Here is a 23,242-nt window from a genome sequence, read left to right as displayed (position 1 = left end):
TTTTGAAGAGGCATTCATAAATTCCTCATGATGTTAGCTAAAATTGGAGACCACATTGGACTCTTTCAAAAATCATGGTTAATCCTTTTTCTGTGGACGGCTCCAGTTTTTATTAAAGTGGTTAATGGGGATTGAGTTAGTACTTCCACTTTTTGCAGTCTGTAACGTCACACTTGCATGATTAGTTGCAAGAAGGACACTTGCCTAAGCTCCTTTCTTTGACACTGAAGAGCACTGCACATACTGTAGCATGATTTCTGTCTAAAGACTTGTCACCCCTATAATAGTAGTGTTTCCTCATTTGTCTGTCTGATCTTGTTACGCCTTAGAAGCAAAGCAAGTCTGGGCTTGATCAGTACTGGCATGGGACACCTGCAAAGAAAATCCAAGTTAAATGGTGTAGGTTTCCTTCTCCTCTCTTTAGAAACCTTTATTAGTTCTTATGCTTTGGAATGAAAGGCACTATATGAATGCAAGGAATTATTTTTTAAGAGCTACGATATAAATATAACTAAGGATATTGTTCAAATGGTTAATATGCATTAAAACCATTAATCTTTTTATGAACTGGGTCTAGGGTTTGCTGATTTTCAAAGTATACATTTCCTTCATTTTCAGTGTTTTAATTTCAGTCTTCTTTTTAAAGAAAAATTGGGTTCTTTTAGAGGTTAAACTAAGCTGAGTTGTCATTCACAATGGAAACAATGAATGCTGTCTGGCATTAAAACCATGCCGCTGTGTGATGTAGAGAGGGCAGTGACTTGCTCAGTGCTGACGCCCTGTCTTCCTGGCAGAAGACAAATTTAACATGAATGGAATGGCCTTGTGGTAGCAAGGTCGTTCATATTGTTATGGGCAGATACCACTGCTGTGACCCTGGGTTCTAAATGATTTTACTGTCTTCATAACATTGTGAAATGCTTTGAATGAAATTAAATATTTAAAAACAAATATCTGTTTGACCTAGGACATGTTGCTCTTCTGGAGGATTAGCACTGAGAGGTGGCAGCCACAGCGTTTTTGATGACTTTGTGGCAACCAGATGAGAGACATCAGTAATGAGTTGTTTGTGGGTTACACGGCCAAGCAGTTGAATAATAGATTGAAGAATGTGTTGCTCCCAAAAGAACAATAAAGGCAGTGTGGTGAAAATGAAGTGACTTGACCCTATAGAATGCTTTTATTACTTTACAAAGCAGAACATTCAAAGTCCTCTTCGAATAAAAGTGAGGCAGAATATATATATGTGTTTTTATAACTGTGGAGACACAGTAGATCAACAGCCGGTTTCAGTTTTATTTGGTTTTCAATAAGCTGGGAGTATTATAAATGTATCACAAATGTAACACATGACCACCTCCAGTGGGATGCAGAAAATGTCTAATTTGTGACATCAGAGCCACTAGCTGCCTATTCCACAGCATGTGGCTTTGCAGTCTGAGGTCATTTCATGGGACGTTTTCCACATGGCAGCCCAGAAGCCTGCAACTTTTTATTTCATACTTTTTTAGAATTGTTACAAGGCTGCCATTTCCTAGGAACGGTTGCAACATAGTTGTCATTATTCTCATTATCATGAAATTCTATTTTTTTGTGAATGTGTATGCTGTGTGTGTATGTGTGAGCATAATAAAATATCTTTGGAAGAAAAAAACGTTTTTTTGGTAAGTAATGGGTGTATGTGCCAAAGCAATCTGCCTCTTAAGCATCCAGTCATAAGATAAAAATGCAATTCAGACAGGCAGAGCATAAACAATCAAAAACAGAGCACTGCCTTTAAATGGAAAAGAAATGAGGGTGATACCTAGATATCTGATGGATCCAGTGATAAGTGAAAAATTATATCTGTTGAGTAGGGCAAGCCTCTGCCTGAAGATTAAGTGTATATCTTCTATTTTGAACAAAGCACAGTGACTGATACTGAACTAGCATTCCTAGCATTAATTACATGTTCTCCACTAAGGGCTCTATAAAACCTTTATAAAAATATCATGAAAAGTAACCAACTGAAATTAGTTTTTGTATTTCAAATTATGTTATACTCTATCCTCATCCTGTTAGGCTCTATTTCATGAAAGTGGTGGGTTAATGCCAGTTTGTTTTTACAGCTGATCATTAGGTAAATAAATATATGTTTGTATTTTGGAACGCTAATACTTTCTCACACATTTCGTTTTAGATCTTCCCTTCTTGCACCTGCCAAACAGAGAAAGCACCTTAAACTAAGGCTTAGTTCTATTGGTAATGTTTGAATCATGCTGTTCACGTCATGTTTAGAACTATGGAGAGGAAGCTTAATCAGCTTGCTGCAATCCCTTGGAGCCATGTAGGTCTCTTGTGTGTCTTAGTAAATTTAAGCAGACAACCTCATATAATGCCTCTAAGTTAATATCAGGGAAACAAGCTATAAAAGCCACTCATGTTAATATAATTTTAGAACAGAATTTGAGCTGGTTTACTTTTTAAAAGCTTTGCGTTCTTTACTGCCAAAAGCAATCTCTTTTCTTATTCCTCTTTTGTTCATGTTTCTCCAAGGCTCAGATACGGTGGGACCAACTCTTCTCTATTTTGACATGAGAGCAGGCAGCTTCCTGTGTCAAGTGGTTGTGAGACAATCATAAAATCGTCATTGTGAACCCCTTTGCAATGACTGTAATTGCATTTACACATCAAAGCACAGAACTGTAAGAACACCTTTAATCCTGGGTAATATGAAACCAACAAACTGCATGTAAACTTGTTGATAACCAGAGAAAAACTTGTTCTTTCCTTTGGATTCATTGTTCTTCCTTCCCAAGCTGTGTGCCAGATTTAGAACACAACTCTGACTAGCTTTTGCAAGATACATAAGGAGCTGGGGCTTGGGGACCGGCACTTTACAGCAGCCTGTAGGTGACTGGCTTTTGATAGGCGTTCTTTGGGTGAGAGCCAGCCTCTCTGTAGCATGCTGTTCTGCAGGTTTATCAAATCTTGGCGTAAGGCGTAACAATCTGGGGCCTGGGACTGCTCTTATTCTGTGATTGTGGTATCACAACTTGAATCAGAAGACTGTGGCTAGTGATAACGAAATCATATTCTGGGAAGGGGCAGGGAATCGCATGGTTCCATCATGCTCAAACTGTATTCTCAGAGCTACATCACTGTTAGCTATTCAATGATGTACATTTCAGCCGTTAGATAAAGTTAAATCGTTCATCTGTAGCAATGGGTTGATCAATAAAGAACAGTCTTTTTTAATTGAAGACTTTGCACACCGTTGATTCTCTAAAACAAATTGATTTTCAGCCTGCTTAAAGGAGTGGCCGAAACAATTGGGGACATTGCACACCCTTGACTCGGGCATGTGCATATAATACTAAGCACAAAACTGAGCAGACACCAACTAAGAAGCATGTGACAGCCTGCATCACGCAGAGCTTCTGCGGCAGACACTTGTGAAGAGTGAATGCTGACATTTTTAGTGTAGGCATGAAGGTGCTTTGAGAATATTGTACAGTTCTGCTCTGGAAGTGTACATTTTAGTGAGACAGCTGTCTGTAAATCAAGTGATGTACTGAAGAAAGAATATGATTTAATTGAATGCAGAAGCAACACAAAAAAAAAACTGGAAAAAAATTAGAGTAGGGCAGTTCATTGAACACAATAAACACTGTTTGCCTGCCAGTCGCCTGAGTGATTGTTCAGCTGTTTGCAAATCAAACAGTGGTATTTATCTCTGGGTTGGCTCACAGTGCTCAGTGGATTCTGAAAGATACAATGCACTGGAGCATGCCAGTCTGTAAGAGCTAACTCCAGAACATTTTCTTATAGATCTACTTATAAGACAAACCACATGATGTCAAAGGCTCTCATAGATGTTGGAATTCTGTTCAGTATAAGATTTAGATCAAACTAGAATTTGTACTGTAACTATACAGTCCTTTTTAGTGTTGTATACAAATATAATAGCCACATTATACATGGCTTGTATAAATCTTTGTGAGAGGTGAGTCAGAAGAATGGGAGTAACTGAAACAGTACTTTTAACTTTTCTTCTTTTTATTTTAGAACATGTAAAATTATGCTTTTCTTTATAAAAATAGTATTTCTTGTCATGTAAAATGTATTTGATATATAGGTGACATTTGATTGAGATAAATTGGATCTTCTGTTCTCTGTGAAGACTTGTTTATTTTGAAGAATTGTTATGTTTCTTAAATTAAATTTTCTGAATATTAGCACAGTTACGTATTTTTCTACATCTAAATGATTTATTTATTTTTTAAAAGGTAGGCCATAACTTGAGGCAATTTTATAATGGTCATGGCTGAGTGTTAGGTTAATTATTGTACTAAATGGACGTTTTTTATTGAAAATAAGAGCATTTCACATTTTTTATGTGTGCTTTGTTGTCTAACACTGCCCGGGGCCCCAGATTTAAAAGCATTTTTTTCTTTTACTGTTAACAGGAGCTAATTGATCATGAAGAGGTCCCACTGCAGGGCAGGGTAGAGTTTTGTTAACGTGAGGCCCACAGCACAGCAGTACAAAATGCACTTTCAAGTCTTTGCTGAAGTTCTGTTACTTTTGTGAGACTGACATTAACCAAACTAGTTTTAAATTCAGGTTGTCCTGAAGGCCTGATAATGTATAAGGTATACCTTTGAATGGTTAGTTGACTACTTTTTTATTTTTAATCTGTCCCTGATTTTCATATTGGCTAAGATGACTGTGGTTTCTCTTGAATTAAAACATCTCCTGATCCAAATTCGAACTTGATTCTTTTAAATGTATTGCTCTAAGAGTTTCAACGGTTTGCTTTAAGAATGCAAAAAAGCCATAAACTCCAACATTGTAGAAAAGACATACTAGAAATTCTGAAGATAGAGGATGAATAGTGCCATAAACCTTCAATGTTTACTGAACCATGCATCTTAGCTTAAAATGTGCAAAACCTGTGGAAAAGCTACTTCAAGGGTATATTTGTTCCTTTTTCTACTTTTATGAATGTAATTTCACAGAGCTGAGTTTTCAATGGGTCAGGTACAGTGTGGTATCTGATATATGACAGACCAGTGGTGAACCTCATTACTCATCCTCGTCTATGCAATGCAACTGATTCAATTTGTGCTGTATCCATTTTGCACTCTTGGGTAGTTCACACTCCCTCCTGAACAGCAGGCAATAATGGGAGACATGAAGCAGAAACTGTCAGTGCCCACAGTCTTTTACACTGTGGCATTAGGTCCCTCTTTCATCCACTTTCAGTCTCACTTGCTTTTTTTCCTCCTTTTTTGTACACAAACTCATCAACATGTACAATGTTGCAGCCAAGTCAAAAGTAGCAACACTCTACTAGTACACAAATCTATTCCTTTGCAATGCAATGCGTAGAAAGTTAAATGAGGGGGTGAGAAAAGGCCAGGCATTGTCTGAGAGACAGGAGAGGGCAGTGGCTCAATGTAATCACTTAGTGGATGTAATTCTATTCATGAAACAAACTCACTCTCCCGGCTGGCCTTTCTAAGACCTAGTCTTGGCTGCAGTGAAAATGGTTGCATCTAGATGGCCAGATTATGTGACAGTGATTAGTGTTAGATTGATTCCAGTTCCAGCTACTGGTGCCAAGGTTGTTAAAGGTATCTACGCTTTTATATTTTTCAGATTTCATTGATGGTTTTTATGTTTTCCTGGAGTGCCACTGGTTTAAATAAATGACTCCCCCCTTTCCAGAACCATTAAAATATTTACAGCCTGCATTTCTTAAATGCTCTTAATGGATCCTTGAACGCCTTTACTTTATTTCTGAATATGTCCAGGTTTAGAGTGTGTCTGTTTTTTTTTGGTCTTTATAAATCAGTTGAGAGACAGCTGTATAAAATAACTGATTTAACAAGCAAGATGAGCTTGAATTATCTGGAGGGGCTGAATGGCATCCCTCCATTTATAAACCTTTCTTAGTTTCTTATTTTAACTCAGTAACTCAATGCAGCCGTTTTTACTACGTCTATATATTAACTGTAAACAGCAGGTAAAAATCAGAAGTTATTATTCTTTTTTTTTTGGTAATGCATTATGAGAACAGTATATCCTCCCACATTCTGGTTCATGATATGCAGTTTTTAAACTGAATTAGAAGCCCCAGGCCTGGAATTTGTAAGCTTAAAGTCTCATTTAATTGAGCCTCGGTACCATTAGACACTGTCATCACAGCACACCACAAACCAGTCCTGCAATTCATTAGGACCTCTCAATGTGATCTGCCTAGTCAGAAGATAAGTAGCCAGAAATTCTTCCTGAGGTGAATTCCAAAGTGCTTTTAGTGCTCTGATAAGAAGGCTACAGATGGGGGTCTTTTTGTTATTTGACAGCTAGCAGGTCAGTAGAATGGAACCTGAAGCTTTTATCCTGTCAGCTCTTTGTCAGGTTCTGTGGGCCTCTGCTAATGAACTTAATAAGCGCATGTATAGATCATTACTGAGAGTTTCTTAGAAATGGTAGATCACCCCCTACCTTCTTTAGTTTATTTAAAGATTCATTAAATCTAATCAAATTGTAAATGTAAGCTGGACAACCTCCAAATTTAATTGCAGTTATCTGAGGTCCCATTTTTATCTGTGGTTTACATAATATTTCATTCTTTTTTTTAGTTTATTGTTAACAATGTTTGTATTCATTAATTGAAATTTGAGTGTAACACCATGATTGTCAGTGAAGTGGAATGCAAATCAGAGCAGTTCTCAAATTCGTTTTTAAATATGGTTACAATCAGCAATTTGTCATTATAATGACTAATGTTGAATCTTTAACTTTTTGGGTCAGAGGGACAGGAACATACGGTAACTGCTTGGTTTTCCGTATCCTATGTGTATCTTGGAGAAAGGCAAAACTGGTTCACAATTACACATTTTATTTTAAATTATGAAAAAATATTTGTCCAGGTTCTTTAATTGATCTGTTTGTTCATATTAGAATTCCCTTGAAAATTGTTAGCAAATCTATTCAGGTTTATAAATCTCATTTCAGTTTTCTGCAAAAAGATAGACAAAACAGTTCATTTACTTCCTGTATAAATACTAAACAAAACTTTTTTCCCCCCACCCTACACATGCATTGTAAATTTCTTGATGTTTGTTGTTTTGTAATCATAGTTGTATTTTAATCTTTCTATGTTTGTATAAACTTCTGTAAAACCTAAAATAACACATTTATTTTTTCTGTACTTTTCTCCTGATGGTAAAAAAATCCAAAGAATTATATCCAAATGAAAGCCAGGTGTTCTTAAGTACAGGTGTTACTAAATAGAGAATTATACTTTCGACACATCTAAAGCCTTTTCCTATGGAGACCCTATAAAAGTAAATGTTATGCCTTAAAGCGCTCAGTACAGTCCATTAAATATAAAATGTAGGGAGCAACATTAATTCTACGTACAGACAGCCTACAGTACCTTACCAACAGTGGGAACAACTGCATTCTAGCTCGTCTCTTGTGTTTGGATACTATATGATCTGGGAAAACAAAAGCCTGTTTTCATGTTTTCATGTTTGTTTTTTTAGACTGGCAAGAGGAGATACTGTGGTTAAGGCGGTTGTTTGTTGAAGGGCAAAGAAAACCTCTACCCTGTCAAATCCAGACCTCAACCATGTTAGACGTCAATTAGGAGTAGCTGCTTCTAACCTAAAGTCCTCATTAAGTCATTTAATGTTCTTAGAATTTCTGAAAGAGATCTTTCATGAAAAAATCATTGATAAAAGGCAGTGCATCAGTATTTTTCTAATTCTGTTATATCAATAATTGTTTCCTCACTATAAATTAAACCAACATGGGTTTATGTGGCTAGATCACATTTAGTGTAATTAAAAAGAGTGAACATCCACCCTTCCATCCATTTTCTAATCACTTTATCCATAACAGGGCTGTGGAGGAGCTGCTGCCTATCCTGGCAAGCAACGAGCCCAAGGAAGGGTACATCCTGGACTAGCGTCTATTGGGCGAAACACACAGACACAGACACACATACACACTCCCAGCAGGTCCAGTGTTCCCAGAAGCCATTTAACCTACCAGAATGTCTTTGGACTGTGGGAGGAAACCGGAACACCTAGAGGAAACCCACGCAAACCCAGGAGGAACATACAAACTCCATGCAGATAGTGTGTAGCATGTAAAGGTGTGAACTGTTTGACTACAGAGCACTGAAGTCGAATTTTTTTTTAAATTTGTTCTCTGCAAGTATCATTGAATGATAATGATTGGCTTATTCTTATTCATTAAATGATTGGCTTATTTTCAGGCTACGGCATTAGAAAGTAGTGCATTAGTGATAAAATGAAATTCCAGTAAGTGCTCGGCGAATGGTACAGATCTTGTAACTTTATTTCTTTTTTTAAGTTACTACAGAGCAGATGAATTTATTGAGTGTTGTGTAGTGGATTGCACTTCATGTTTTTTCTAAGGAAAGTAAATTGATACACAAATATTCATTTAAAACTCCCTCTGGGAGGAAGAAATACATTTTCCACATGCTTGAAGTTAATATTAATTTTGACATTAATAGTACTTTCACGTTCATTGCTATTCTAGTTTATTTGTCTATACATTCATTCACTTGTTGCTATGCATATCTCTGACAGATCACAATAATTCTAAATTATTGCCCAGAGGAGGTTTAAATGACCACTTTTCGATGAATAGGCTCTTTGCCAGCCTTTGCACCAGGGATGAATAAAAGTGACCTTTGACTGCAGGGTCACAATGCTCACACTAGACCCTATTGTTAGAAGTCTATTGCCACCAGCAATGATGTGCTAATTTAGGATGTGAACAATACTTTCTCTTACCATTATTTTTTATCCAGTATAGGTTAAACTTTAGTCTTTCCTTTTTGACAGATGTTAACTGCTGAGCCTGTTTACATCATTTATTTGAGGTGTAACCATACTTTGGTTTTCATTTGACCTATTTCTTAGTTTCTCCAAGAAAAAAAAAAGCTAGAAAATAGTATTTTATAAATTGTTTCAATGGATCGAATCATTAATCTGTTGAAATGTCCAGTTTTAGCTCAGAAGCTTAATGAACCCAGATTTTAAAAATGGAAGAAGATCTTGAAACCTACCATTAATAACTAAACAGCCAAGTGGCACAAGCAAACAAACAAAAAAAAAACATTCACAAACACATTAAGTAGTACAAAGAAATGCACCAAGCATCACAAAGTTGCAGAATCCTGAATTCAAGTATTCACTGCAGCATAACCGCATCCAGTGGAGCACGTTTTCAGATATTGGTGTTAAAAGGGTAACCACTGAACCATGTGAATCATTTGATGTTGCAACTGTAGTTTAAAATATTGTTTCCCTATCACTACTTTATTTAGGTTTCAGTTTATAATTCATGTTGTACAATGTGAGAATAAACAGATCATTAATGTGCAGATGATGTTTGGAGCTCATCAGCAAATGGAAACAGCAGTGGTTTTAATATTTTATTTTTCTGTTTGCTCACATGTGGAACAAATTATTGTTTGGCTGCATTTTCTCCATGGAATAGGAAAGTTTGTTTTACTAAGCTTTTCATATAATTGTATTAAAAATGTGGGTTGCTAATATGCCAGGCACTGTAACCTATTAATGTATAGCTTTATCCTTTTAACTTAAAAAAACAACAACATTATTATTATTTTGCTTGTTTTATCTGCATCACATCTTTTTTTCTGCATTGGTGGGTTGAGTAAGGGTTCCTTCAAGGCCAATTCTCACTTTGTATTATAAAAAGAAACAGTTGGCATCTCTTCATGTGGGCGGTTGGGAATTTTTTTTCCTCCTTCTAATCAGTTCTATCACAATTAAGGGAGACAATTAGCTGGGTAAGGCCTTGTCTAATTTCTCATGTGGCCCGCAGTATTAGGAGGACTGATTGCATTTATAAACCTCTTCAGCTTCCCTTCCCATGTAGCCTTGTTGTGTAAATGGCCGAAGAACCTGCACATTGTAGAGCACATTAAGAGCGGGACAGTATATTTTTGCTAGTCCGGCTCAATGCCACACAAGCAGCTTTGAAGAAGGCAGGGGTTGTGGGAGGGTTACTACTGGGAAGAGTGAAAACGCCATATAAATCAGGGCTCTGTTGACTGACTCGAGGCTGAGGTTTACTGGGAGGTCAAGGTGATGTTTACAGTATTGGGAGGTTTTCCGTGAGCTGGCTTGTCTGTGGCTGTCGTCTGCCCTCGGCTGAGTGTGACATCTGAATCAAAATCCCACAGATCACTGATTAGTGCATGTTTCATTTAACAAGTGAGATGTAATGTCACTGTTTTGTCTTTTTCATCACACTCTCGCATTTAATGAGCTGCAAATGAAAGGCACTTCATCATCTCTAAACAAAACAGATTGTACTGCCTGAATTAATGTGAAATGCCCCAAGTCTGTGTTGGCTTTAAATCACATACTGTATATTGTCTGAGGAAGACACATACACGGCATGTTTTTGCCTCCCTCTGTGCAGGCATATTGCAGGCCATTGGTTTTATTGGGTATTCCAGTCAATAGCGTTTTGATTCTCTGTTTTACCTTTTTGTGACATTCTGTAGCACCTAGTATGTGAAGTGTAAAGGGTTCCATTTTCATTAAAGTGGTGACATCATAAATAACACAGCACCATGGCAACCTGCTTCGGAGGTCAGTTGGCAGTGAGGTTTTTAGATTATTAGTTTTCAGTTATGGATTTTACCACTTGGTGAATGACTGCTAGTGAGTCTTTGCTAGCATGTGGGAGGATGGGTTCATATCATTTTAATGATGTGATGCATGGGCACTTTGTTATTATTGGAGGGACTCAGCTGTTGCTTTCCAGATTTTGTTTGGTTGTTGTTGTGGCAGCATTAACAGAAATAAGGCAAGGCAATGTGTTGTAGGGAATGTATTCTTCTTTTTAATTTCTCAGTGTTATACATCATGCGAAACAAATTACAGTTTCCTCATCTCAGATATCATTTCTGCTTAGGCATGGAATGCATATGTATCCAAGTCTCTGAAGGGCTGGGGAGCTGAGCTAGGACTGTACTCCTACTCCAGCTCAACCTTTGCATGCAGCTAAGCATGTAGATGTCATTAACTCTTAAATGGGGTAGACTGCAGCAGTGTTTAAAATTCCAAGCAGGGACAGACCCTTTTCGTTTTACTGTAATACCATCCTAGCCTTCTGCTCATTAAGAAAGGAGATTTACCCGGAGGTTTAGAGTTGGGAAATAGATTGCAGAACTGAAATATATTTTACCTTTAGGTGTAAAATAGCCTATTATATTACAAGGACTCATTTGTAAAACATGTTTTTGCAGAGACACCTACCACAAATCACATTTCCATCATTTTAGTTGTCGGTAAATCTCCCAATACCCCATGCTTTTAGTGTTTTTGTTCTGTTTGGTATGTGTTTTTTTTTTTGCACTTTCTTAGGAAAAAACAGCACTCTGAATTTTCACTTCGGAGTTTACAGCTTTAAAAGACACCGTTTGCTTCAAGGGATGCAGTACTTTAAGTGCCAACCAACACATTTTATTTAACTAACAATGCAATGTAATGTAGCCTGCGTGTTGCAGTAATACATCATTTTATGTTTCAAATGTTTCAAAGGTAGCCCATTATTCATGGAGAGTGGTTAATAAAAAAAAACATTAAAATAAAATGGTAGAAATCTTGGCAAGTTCTCGAGATAATAAGATATTTTGTGTTCTGTTTTCAGATTCCCCACACTGTACCTCCCAAACATTGACAGTTGTTCAACTTGGCTGTCTGTTAGGACAACATCTGGAGTTTTAGTATTTCTGGGTAGACCTACCACACAAACTGCTGTATAAATGACAGTAGAGAGGAGTTTGATGTGCTTCATCCTCTAGTTTGAATAATGAGCTAGTATGGTGAAGTCGATGTCTACCAGTATTGCCCTGCGAGTAATATAAAAAATGAATAAAATGACCTCCATCTGCTCACCATATTGTTGGGAATGTTCTTGAAGGCCAAAGCCTTAAATTACCTTTGCTCTGGGGAACCTGAGAGGCATAATTATCTCCAAAAAGTCCTCAGAATGGAAGGAGATTTATCATGTAAAGTAGGCCTCCACAGATGTTCAGTGCTACAGAGTCTTCTGTGTTGGAGAGCAGGTGTAATACAGGTTTGATTATCTGTGCTGTGTGGTAAATTCCCAAAACAGGTGTGCAGGGGGAAGAAAACCTTATGAAATAGTATTTCTGAACCTGGTCAGCCAAATGAGAAAGAGAAACATCTCAGGCAATTACATGCGCAGGCTCTGCTGTCTTTTCTGAATAAGCAGTTTGGTTCACCTGGGAATTGCTTATGCTCAGAATGCTTTATTTATTTATTTAAATTATAAGTAATTTGACTGATTCCATTATAGTTGCATTTTATCTTAGATATGCTTCTCAGTGATTGATTTATTTTGAAGATTAACATAATTCTTTTTGTGAAAGAAACACCCCAAAGATTTGAATAACATTTTTCTTTTTTATGCCACATTCATCTTCTCTTAAACGTTTTAATATTAGAATGTAATCTTTTTGACAGCCTTGGAATGAATAAGCTTTTTTTCTAGTCTATTACAATGTTTTTGGGGAAATGGAAACAACTTTCCTTGATCCAGGTCTGATCATACACAAGCAAATACTAAGAGGCTATTTCATCTTGTTGTGTGTACCATAGTTGGACTCATTTAATGATTTAGGTTATTTTCAAACAGTGGTGGAAGAATAACAAGAAAGAAAGAAAAGCAACTTAGAGTTGTTGAAGATGGTGATCTGTCACTCTGTTTAACACTGGGAGTCATTGATTCGCCTGAATGGGCAAGATAAATGTGCATAATTAACCCTTTCAATCTTAATGACAAATGAAGGGAGAATTTGCGTTTCCCGATTTCAGCTGGTCTGTTTGTGGGCTGTTCTTGTGGACCCCCCAAAAGGAAAACAGCTCAGAGTTTTTTCCTCATTAGTCACCTTTCAGGTCATGCAGTCTGAGGTCTTTTCTGACCTTTTCATACTCTGCAAATCTGAAAAACAAGACATGTGGCAGTAAGGTCATGAAGCAGAATTCCCTGCGATAAAGAAGCCTTTTCTTTCTTTAAAAGGGGTACTGGATAATATAGGTCTTGGGACCGCATTCCTCTGTGCGCTAGAATTAGCTCTCAAGCTTAGCAAGAACAGACATATGTGAAGCATATGCTGACATTTTGGACAGGGTTGAGTAACCATAGGTCTGTTAAAGTACTGTCTAAATGTTATACAGGTTTTTTGGGGAAGCCAAAAACTGTAGAAACACAGATATTACCTGTTCAGGGACACTATAAAATTTTATTATTTGCACCTGTTTCTAATATTCTGAGCTCCTGGGAGAGGCAGTGAGACTCTTTGTGGAATACCATACATATTTCTTGTTAACTAGGAGTTTGTTTCAGTGATCTTCTCTCCTGGTCATCATGATTTTTAAAAGCTTTTTTCCATAATGCTGACAGTTGTTGGTGTTGTTATAAAATTATTAGGTTGTGCATCAGGTTTAACTCACCTCTTCCAATCCAGTTTCGTTTTTTAAGTAAAGCTTTTAATGAAGTCATTATTTTATAACATTGCCAGCAAAAAAGATATTCCTAAACTTTCAGAGGTGGCATAGACGTAATGAAAATGTATATTAAAGTTTAATGACAGGAGATTTTTTTTTTACAGTGCTATTTTTCTTTTTCCCCTGCTGCAATTATGTCAGTTCATGAGAGAATGGCAGAGTAAGAATACGCATTCCATCTACAATTGACTGTGACGGGTATATGGATTGTATTGATCGATAATCACTCCTAGGTCACACTGTATGGACAGAAAGTGCCTTGCATAGGTAATGTGAGGCGACTTCTAGCTATAGAATGGTATTTTCACAGTCATCAATGCCAAGACCTGTGCAAAATATATTTCTAAAGACATTACAGTCTCCCTGAGCATTAGGAGGAAAAAACTGAGAGAGACATGTGGGAACAGGTGAAAGGACCAAGTACAAAGCTTCTTGCTTACCCTACAGTATGCTGACATGCCACCCAGCACGGCAGTGGCCCCTGCTCACCTCCTCACTTTATCATCTGCACATCTTGGCACAATTGTGCCACTTCAGCTCTGCAGACTCCTCGATGCCTTTACCACAGGGACCGAGACAAGAGAAAGTCATGAAAGTTCAGGACTGGATATCTGTATTTACCTGAAATTAAACTTAATAAGAGAGAATGGGAAACCCGAACCAGGGCCAGAATTCAATCTCCTCTCAAAACTCATGTGTTATTTGCAAGAGAGGCAAATTCTCTACCCAGCTAACCTCCCCCCCCCCCCCACATACATTCCAATTGGCAAGCGAGGTACAAGAATAATTAAAGGAAAGAAAAAGAATTAAAGCGGTTAATGATAAAATACAGCTGATTTGTTTCATATGACACGTGTGTGTGTACTGTATAAACCGAGGTGCTCTTAGCAATCTCTCACAATCAAGGAGTCTGAACAATATCAGGCAGTTGGATCAGATCATTACAATGATTGGTCCCTGGTAATTAATGAAGATTAATTTTCTTTGCAGAAAGTTACAAGACGTGGTAGGCAAGAGTTTTAACTCAATACAGGTGCCTTCACTTTCTGTATCCACAGGACTTCATTCTTACAGAAGAAACTGTATTTTTTTAAGGAAGAGCAAAACTGTAAATTCCAAAATTTATTTTTTGTATTTTGTACATTGTTTTAGTAAGGCTGCCACTGAGTGCATATTTATTCCTTATGTGTTTTTTTTTTACAGTGTTAGAGAAGTCACTTTAAATAATCTAAGGTATTTTTCCATCAAAGTTATAGAACAGGCTTTGCCTAAAGTGTGTTTGAGTTTTGATAAAAACAGGCCCGATATATTTCCCTTATGTCATAAAAGTATTGCTGCTTTATTCAAGCGTTGCTTTTCTGGAATCACTGACACAATTTTACCATATAATCTTTGGGATATAAATGAAAAGAATTAGAACAATCCTATGCTATTAGTGCTTTCTGTTAAAAAATAACACTTTAACCTTCCTGTGGTAACTTCCGTGACCTTGGAAGAACTGCTGTTTTTACAGCCATAACATAATCTTTTATCTGCTCACTTTGCAAATCACAGATTATGCAGAAAGCTTTGTGTATAGTGAGGTAATCCGCATGAATTTATGTTAAGTTTAGATTTTGAAAATCTAAGTAGAAAGCAGATCACAGAAAGTGAATCGCATAATGATTTTCTGGGGAGGCTTGTTTCTCATTTCTTTTTGTCGGGTAGTATCCCAAGTGAAGCGTGAAAAATGTACATCTGAGACCGCTTTATGTGTACAAGATATATGAAACTAAACCTGATGTAACTATTACAAGTGGCATTGTTAAAGGTAATGTGACCAGTTTTGAAGCACAATGTATCTTGTCATTTGAAATTAGTGAGAGAAACATGATACTAACAAAAATGATCCTGTCAGCAACATGATATATGTGCAGAGCATGTAATAAGATTATAATCTTAATTGTAATAAGAGTATCATAGTGTCTAATGAAGGTATTTTGTATTAGATTACTACGTTTAAAAACAGGAGAATTCTATTAGATTTAAGTAAAGAAGAAACAGTGGTTTTCAATAGAAAAAATCTCTCAAAACCTAGCAATTGGCATCACATATTTAAAACTCTTATTCAACCTAGAGAAGTAAACAGATGAGATATTTTCTTAAGTGGTAAACAGAGCTCCGGAACATTTAAAAGAAGATATGTGAAGTCTATGTACAGTATATAGATATTTATCTGTTTTTTAAAGAGGAGATGTGTAGTGATTGTGTGCACGTCCTTTAGGATATAGATTTTTCTGCCACATAAGTGCATTTGACACTTGTTTCTGTAAGAAAAATATGATTATGTATCTCAATCATATTTAAACAGCAGTTTCGCAGCAAAAAGACAGAAAATGCCAGTGTTGCAGGTGCACAGGACAACAAGCAGACGGCAAAATCACATCTCTTTCTCCGACAAGTGTGATAGGTTTTAGCTCTCTCTGCTGTATAACAGTAATTTGGAGGCTGATGAACTCCATTCAGCACAGGGAACGATCCTACTCAGCTGTGTAATTGTAATGGAAATGGGCCAATCAAGACACAGCATTGCCGGCAACCTTTCGGGGGTACTGTTCCAGCATACTGGGCAAAAAAGAGGAGGGTTACAAATAATGGGTGCCTCATTCGCCGGCTCCTTTGGGTTATAATCAACTGGTAATAAATGTCTAAACTTGGGTAGCAAGGAGTGCTGATTACAGAGCAGCTTCTAGCTTTCGGTGTGTTTTGACCTCAAGCTCATTCTCAACAGCTGTAGCATAACAAAGACGTGTAATTATCATAATTTGACAATTAGCCTGCCATCTACTTCCAGTTTTTAATTAACCCATATAAATTACAAGACAATGAAGGACTTCCTTGCAGAAAATAAAACTTTTTAGCCTGTGTTGCAGGTACTGATGTGTGTTGAGGAACAGGAGCAATTTCAGATATAGAAAACTCAGTACGCTGAAGACTGCATTAAGGGGATGATGGGGAGAGGGTCAGTGTGTGACTACTAACATGATATTTAATTATCTTGAAAGACATATTCCTTTTCCTTTTCATGATTGTTCAGAAATGTCATTAGAAATTAGTATTCAGGAAACGGTTTCAATGGGTGATTGAATAATTTCTTATGCTTAATAAAAAGAGCAGTCTACGACTTTCAATATATACCTTTAATCCAGTAAACTTTGTTCTGAGTGTGTGGTACCTCCATGAATTTTTAGTTCCCTTTTTCAGCAAGACCGTTTAAGCAAATTATGGATTATTCCTCTAATTATGATGCAGTGTCAGTAGTATCTAGAGATAACTTGACTGGATTCACACTTATCTAGTAACTGAAAGGAATGGCATTCAACAAATGTGTGACTTTTGAATTCCATTTTGACATGACATTTTGATTCTGTATCCCAAAAGAGTAGTGCTTAATCTGGGGAAAAACCTGTTGTTTTTTTCTTGTTCCATTTTAGAAATTTTAAAGCTTCTCTTCTTCACTTTTTATAATAACAATATAATATTGCATTATTATATTATTGTGACGAACTGGCATTCTGCCCCGGGTGTATCCTGCCTTGCCAGCTTAGGCTCCAGCTCCTCAGTGACCATGTATTGATAAGATAAGATCACTCTATTGGCCATATACAATTTCTTGTATTAGGAATTTGTCTTTTCGCATACCCCAGCTTGCTCTCTATGAGACACACAGACAGGGAGAGAAGCTTATACAGCACCCTTGGAGCAGCTGAGGTTAAGGGACTTGCTCAGGGGCCCAGTGGAATAGGATTCTTCTGCCGACTGCGGGATACAAACCAGCAACCTTCCAGCCACAGGCGCAGATCCTTAGCTACAGAGCCACTGCACTGCCCCGGATAAAGGAGCTAGAAAATACAGTTTATGGATGGATGGATTCTTATAGCAATATATTCCCAGTTGGGTTATTATATTACCATGATCCCAATAATGTTTGTAACGAATACACATTGATGGAAAGGTTACAGCTGATTTAATAAAAATGCCAGGCGCACAGTGTTTCATCTTTGAGTTAATTTTAAATAATCAAAATTAGTTGATTAAGAATCTGTATAAATACCTGTCCCGAAAGACATTAATTCAATTAACACAAGAGCATCTGATGATGTGACCACGCACTTGAGTAATAAAGATCTCCAGCTTACTACTGACTTGATTGAAGCCAGCCTGAGAGAAGTATCCTAGAGAGTAAGAGGTTCTGCTTCAACAATTAGCAAATTATTCCAGGAGAAACAGGAGACCAGGAAAGCAGCTCTGGAACAGGCCATGTCCTGGGCCTACACACCAGACAAGGACAGTTATATCTGTCTGATCTATGGTTACAGCATGAGAAATAACAGATGTACCAACAAAATGACCTGTCATCATGAAAATGATCTGCATGCTTGGAGGCTGTCAGGGGTAACATGTTGCTAGCCAAGAAAGAAAATAACCGTCTTTTGTGGGCCTTGATTACTACCGTGCTCTTCATTGACATGAGGGAAACAAGGTGTGTTGAAATGTCATGCTGAGTGTTTTTCTGTTGTATTGTTCTTCACAACTGGTGAAGTGTCTCACCAGCATCTCAAAACAGCACTTTTGATAAAGATTGAGGGCATACAACACTGCAACACATTGAAGAAGTCCTTGAGCTAACAGTCATTTTGTTCCTGCACTCTAATCCTGAAGTGTCGATTTTCTATCAAGACAATGCAAGACCACAAAAGGTTAGAAAGACCTCTTCTTTTGACCAGATTATTCATTGCTAAAGGTGTTAACTTTTACTGTTACATTGATGACGCACACATCAATGTGAAAACTAAGACAGACACAGATTTAGATTATGCGTACAGACTGCTTATCACATCATATAGATTGGAAAAATGTTGTAGCTCAAAAGTGACAAGACAGAGGTGATGCATTTGGAACTACCACTCAAACTGCACAACTTGGATATATTTAGATTCGTCATTGATTGCCAAGATGAAGCATTGATGTTCTTCTGTAAAATCTTTTTTTTTTTTCAGAAACATTACAAGGGTGTCTTTCTTTTCCTGGATAAAATTGCCCATTTTCTAACCATATGTATCTTGTCATATGATGAGAAACTGTTCAGCATTTTTTTGTAGATTAGATTACTTTAATGCTCCAATTGTGGCACACTATAAACAAAATGTTTAAAATTATAGGATTGTAGGCATATCCAAGTCCCACCTGAACTTCACTCCTCTTCTAGCCTCCCTGTATTGGCTCCCAGTGTCCTAATTCCTTTTCATGACCTACAAAGCACTAAACAACAGTCTCTTTCTAACCCAAAAGATGTGCTGATCTATTGCATTCCATTCTGCTCTTTGCTATGTGTCCCCATGACAAGACACCATACACTTAGCAGTAGGGTTTTTTTTTACCAAAATGGGCCAAAATAATAGAACACTTCCTGGGACAGTAGAAACCTCCCCATCTTTTCCATCTTCACATCTCATTTAAAGATGCATTTCGTCAGGGTACCATTTCCTAACTTTAAATAATAATAGCTGTTTTTTGTTCTGTGTTACAACATGTCCTTTATATCTATATACTTTTGATTTGTTACTTCTACAATAATAGCTTTAAGAGGTCTTGGTATGAAAGGTGCTATATAAAAAATACTGTAAGAAAAACTTACATGGGATTGGCATTGATCTTTTATTATGACCTGAAATAGCTGGTAGTTTTCGAATAGATATAAAATCTGTCCAGCTGTTTTCACACCTCACTTATTAATAACCAACTGCTTATTGTCATTCTCTTAAGTCACTTGAGGATTCACTCCTTGGAATTGTGAGACACATTGAGGTAAAAGGGCTAAATATTGCTAAGAGGGAAAACCGAGATGCTGAGCACATACGTGTACAACAAGGTGGGGAAGGATCGAGGGCACACAACCACAGCATGATTTCCCTTTGTGGAAGCATTCGCAGAGAACAGAGAAAACAGTCTCACATATCAGTCTCAATTTGTGGTTTTGTGTCAGCACTGCATTGGTCTATTAGCAGCTCTTAACTCTCCTCCGTGTGTAGGTGCCAAACCAACGTTCGAACTGGTAATGGAAACATGCCTGATGTAAACGCAGCTTCTGTACCATTCCACCCATTCTCCTGTTGCCTTTTAATATATAGCCTTAAAGTATGGCAAGTCTGAAGCATGGGTCTGAGTTAAATGTTTGCGTTTTGAGCTCATTTGCAGAAGAAAAGTAAAACCAGAGAACAAATTGACTGTTCCTGTGAAGTAAGCAATAAATACACATACAGTACAGTGCTGGTATTGGGACAGTAAATTCAAACTGCTATTTTTTTTGTGCTTCCCAGCCAAACAATTTTCGTATCGTTTCAAGCCAGACGCATTATCAGATCTCTCTCATTCTTTTATATGATCTATTTTGTTGCTATTTCATCGGGGGTATGAATAAATCTGAAGGGTTAGTTGGAGAGCCAAAAAAGCGGTCACTTATACTTGGCCAATGTTGTACAATATACTGTATGTTCTCAAGATGAAGTGTCCTAGACACAATATAATTCAGAGAGAGTGTTGCAAAGGACCTCCTCCCCTGTACATCTTGAAAACTCTTGTGTCAGTAAAAACATCTGTGCTGCTGTCTAAGGCCTGCTTTCTCAGCTGGCACTTGTTCAGGGCTGTCAGGATAAGCAGAGTACTGATAATTAATATTGCTGGGACCCTTTTTATCATAATATACAGGGTGTCTCATGACTCTGTGTACTTTGGCAAAAGAATGAAACTACTTTTTAAAAGGGCTGAGATGTACGATGAATAACCTTTTAGGCACTGTTAAAACCTGTTAAAGCAGTACTAGTTAGGTACTGTTAAAACTGTGACTGTTGCTAATTCAGCCAGTGGGGGTACATTTTCCAGTTGAAAGTGTTTGGTTTAAATGAGTTTATGTACTACTGATGTTAGCAAGTTTTATTTTCTCTGATTGTAATAGCCAAAGATGGTTGTCTGGTTATTCCTGTGCATTACGTAGCAATGTGAGGCTATGTGAGGCTTCAGAAATATGGATTGTGTTATAATGTGTTTATATGTTATAGGTTGTACTTTTATGTATTTATCAGCATGATATTGCTTCAGGAAAATGACCCCTTCAAAAAGCTAAGTCTATAACTATCTTGTGTCCCTTGAGATATATAAATATGCTCTGTATCCTAAAGGTAATTTTCTGAGTAGAATTATCTGATAAAACCTTACCAGAGTGTTCATCCATTTTTATTACTATGCTAATGTAAAGATACTGTATATTTGAGAGAGCATTCTGTCACCAGAGAGATACATGTTTAAGCAGTCTCTCACCACTTTAGACTGTGGGTGATCAACATCTGGTATGGTTTGGAAATAAAAATAGCATTCTTTTATAGATTCATACACCCACTACTCTATTTAAAAAAAAACAAATCTTTAAGTTATTATGACAAAGATTTAACATTTTCATGCATTCGCTTGAAGTATAAAGAGGGGTAATGTACATTTAAAGACATTTACAGAATTTGGAAAAATGAAGCACTATTTATAGCTATGAAATGCGAACACACAAGATGAATACTTCATCGATATATGATGTCATGCATGTTTTCCATCGTATCAGTTAACAACAAAATCAGATCTGTGAAGTAACACATTTTATCAAACAACAGCGATTTATTGAACGAAAATGTTTGTGTCTCACAGGTTCCACAGAGGAGACTACCACATCGACGTGTGCATAAATGACTACTTGGATGTGTTTTGTCCTCATTATGAAGATTCAGTACCGGAAGACAAGACGGAGCGCTACGTTCTCTACATGGTGAACTACGATGGATACAGTACGTGCGATCACACTGCCAAAGGTTTCAAGAGATGGGAGTGCAACCGCCCTCACTCCCCCAATGGACCACTCAAGTTTTCAGAAAAGTTCCAGCTCTTCACACCCTTCTCTTTGGGATTTGAATTCCGACCAGGCAGAGAATATTATTATATCTGTGAGTATGTTTTGCTTCTTACTCTGAGATGGGGGAAAAAAGAGAGTCCAGAGGAAAGTTATCTAGTTGTTTAACATCTTTGGGAAAGGCACACAAACAAAAAGAGGTCTATGGAAATAATAGTGGCACTACACTTCTAGAATTATCCTTAACTGTTATATGTTTCAGCATTGTTTTCCTTGTGCACGTTGCTCTATAAATTGCTCTATAAATTGCATCTAAACCAACATTTTACAGTGAGTCATGGTCACAAGAGGTTGGGAGGAGAGTAAAGAAGATCAAAAGCACTTTTGCAGTGCTTCTGAATTAAGATGAAAATCACACATAACTATCAGGAACCGTATTTTCCATTTGCTAATAAACCTTAGCAGTCTAAGAACTTAAAACAATTAAATATTAATGAAGTGATAGGTTCTAATAAATAATGTAAGGTGAGTGTGGATGATATTAAATATGGTACAAACTGCATGCTTCAATTTTCATTGATTTTTAGTTCTAAAAATATATTAAGGGCAGATGAGGAGAACTCTGTAATGTTTGGTTCATGTATAAGAATTGAATGTATTGTCATGTATAAGAATAGGTAAATATGACACAAATATTATCCAAGCTCGTAGATAAAGAAATTATTCACTTAAGCTCTCAGTGGTACTTTATAGACCTAAAATATTATCCACTAATCTAAGTTAAAGCTCAACTGATCCTCTTTAACAACAATTCAGCTTTCATCCATTAAGTCAAACTAAAAACAGAGCAATATTATTTAATGTGTATGGTATGAAGGTTAACTTGACAAGAGGTGAGGGATTTCAGACTTTTTTTAGTAGTTTAATTTCACCCTGTTCAGCTGGGGAATAAGATTTGAAAACCCCACCATTAACCTTTCAGCCAAGATCTGATCAGCATAAACTCTACTATTTCTTTGACAGCAGCTGCTTCATTCAACACAAGGCCCTTCAATAGAAATCTCACTTCTGATAAGCAGTTCGTAAACATCTCCTGAGGGCTTTGGAAGGAAATCAAAGTGTTGCCATAGCTGAATGTAAGCTTGCTTTGTGGTAACATGGGGCACACAAGGAAGGTGACCTTTAAGATATTGCTGCCTGAAACTGTAGTGGAGAAAATATAATCTTGGTGTCAGATAGAATTCAGAACCAACCTGCTGGGAGCTTCACACCCAGCTGTTGGAGGACTGGATGACTTCAGAACCCACGTAGCTACATTTTAAACTTGTTTTTTGTTCATTAGCGAGTCGTCGGAGAGAAAAATGGTACAAAACGTTAAGACATGAATAAAAGCAACAGATTAGAAAATAAATACATTTAAGATACCAGTTTTATTGTCAAATTGGAACCCTAAGTAAACCAAAAGAAGAAAATTTTTAATGACCTTCCCTTGGTTACTATTGATCTACGAGAGAATTAAATGTCTCCTATGCTTCATCATGCTGATAATTTTTTCCTTTCACTTGTTCTGAAAAATGGAACATCTTTAATAAAGGAAGGAAAGGCTTTTTGTAATTTCTCAGTACTCTGGTTTTATTGCAACTTTTTTTAAATACAAACCAGTCACCCTAATATAAAGGTGCAAAAAAAGAAAAAAAGAGAGCAATAT

General features: G+C 37.0%; 1 protein-coding gene across 2 annotated transcripts in view; it reads left to right on the top strand.

Moving 5' to 3' along the window:
- Positions 1-23,242, top strand: part of LOC148673484 (ephrin-A5) — a 110,720-nt gene that overhangs the window by 69,519 nt on the left and 17,959 nt on the right. For both annotated transcript variants that reach the window (XM_088630003.1, XM_088630002.1), the window contains exon 2: positions 21,336-21,628. In XM_088630003.1, the coding sequence (XP_088486129.1) occupies positions 21,336-21,628 (293 nt within the window). The remainder of the gene's footprint in view (positions 1-21,335; positions 21,629-23,242) is intronic.

Source organism: Lepisosteus platostomus, chromosome 4 (assembly GCF_059453375.1).
Source record: "Lepisosteus platostomus isolate fLepPlt1 chromosome 4, fLepPlt1.hap1, whole genome shotgun sequence".
In the NCBI taxonomy this organism is placed as follows: Eukaryota; Metazoa; Chordata; class Actinopteri; order Semionotiformes; family Lepisosteidae; genus Lepisosteus; species Lepisosteus platostomus.
Note: the sequence above shows the minus strand (reverse complement) of the source record. Positions and strands in the feature narration are given on the sequence as shown.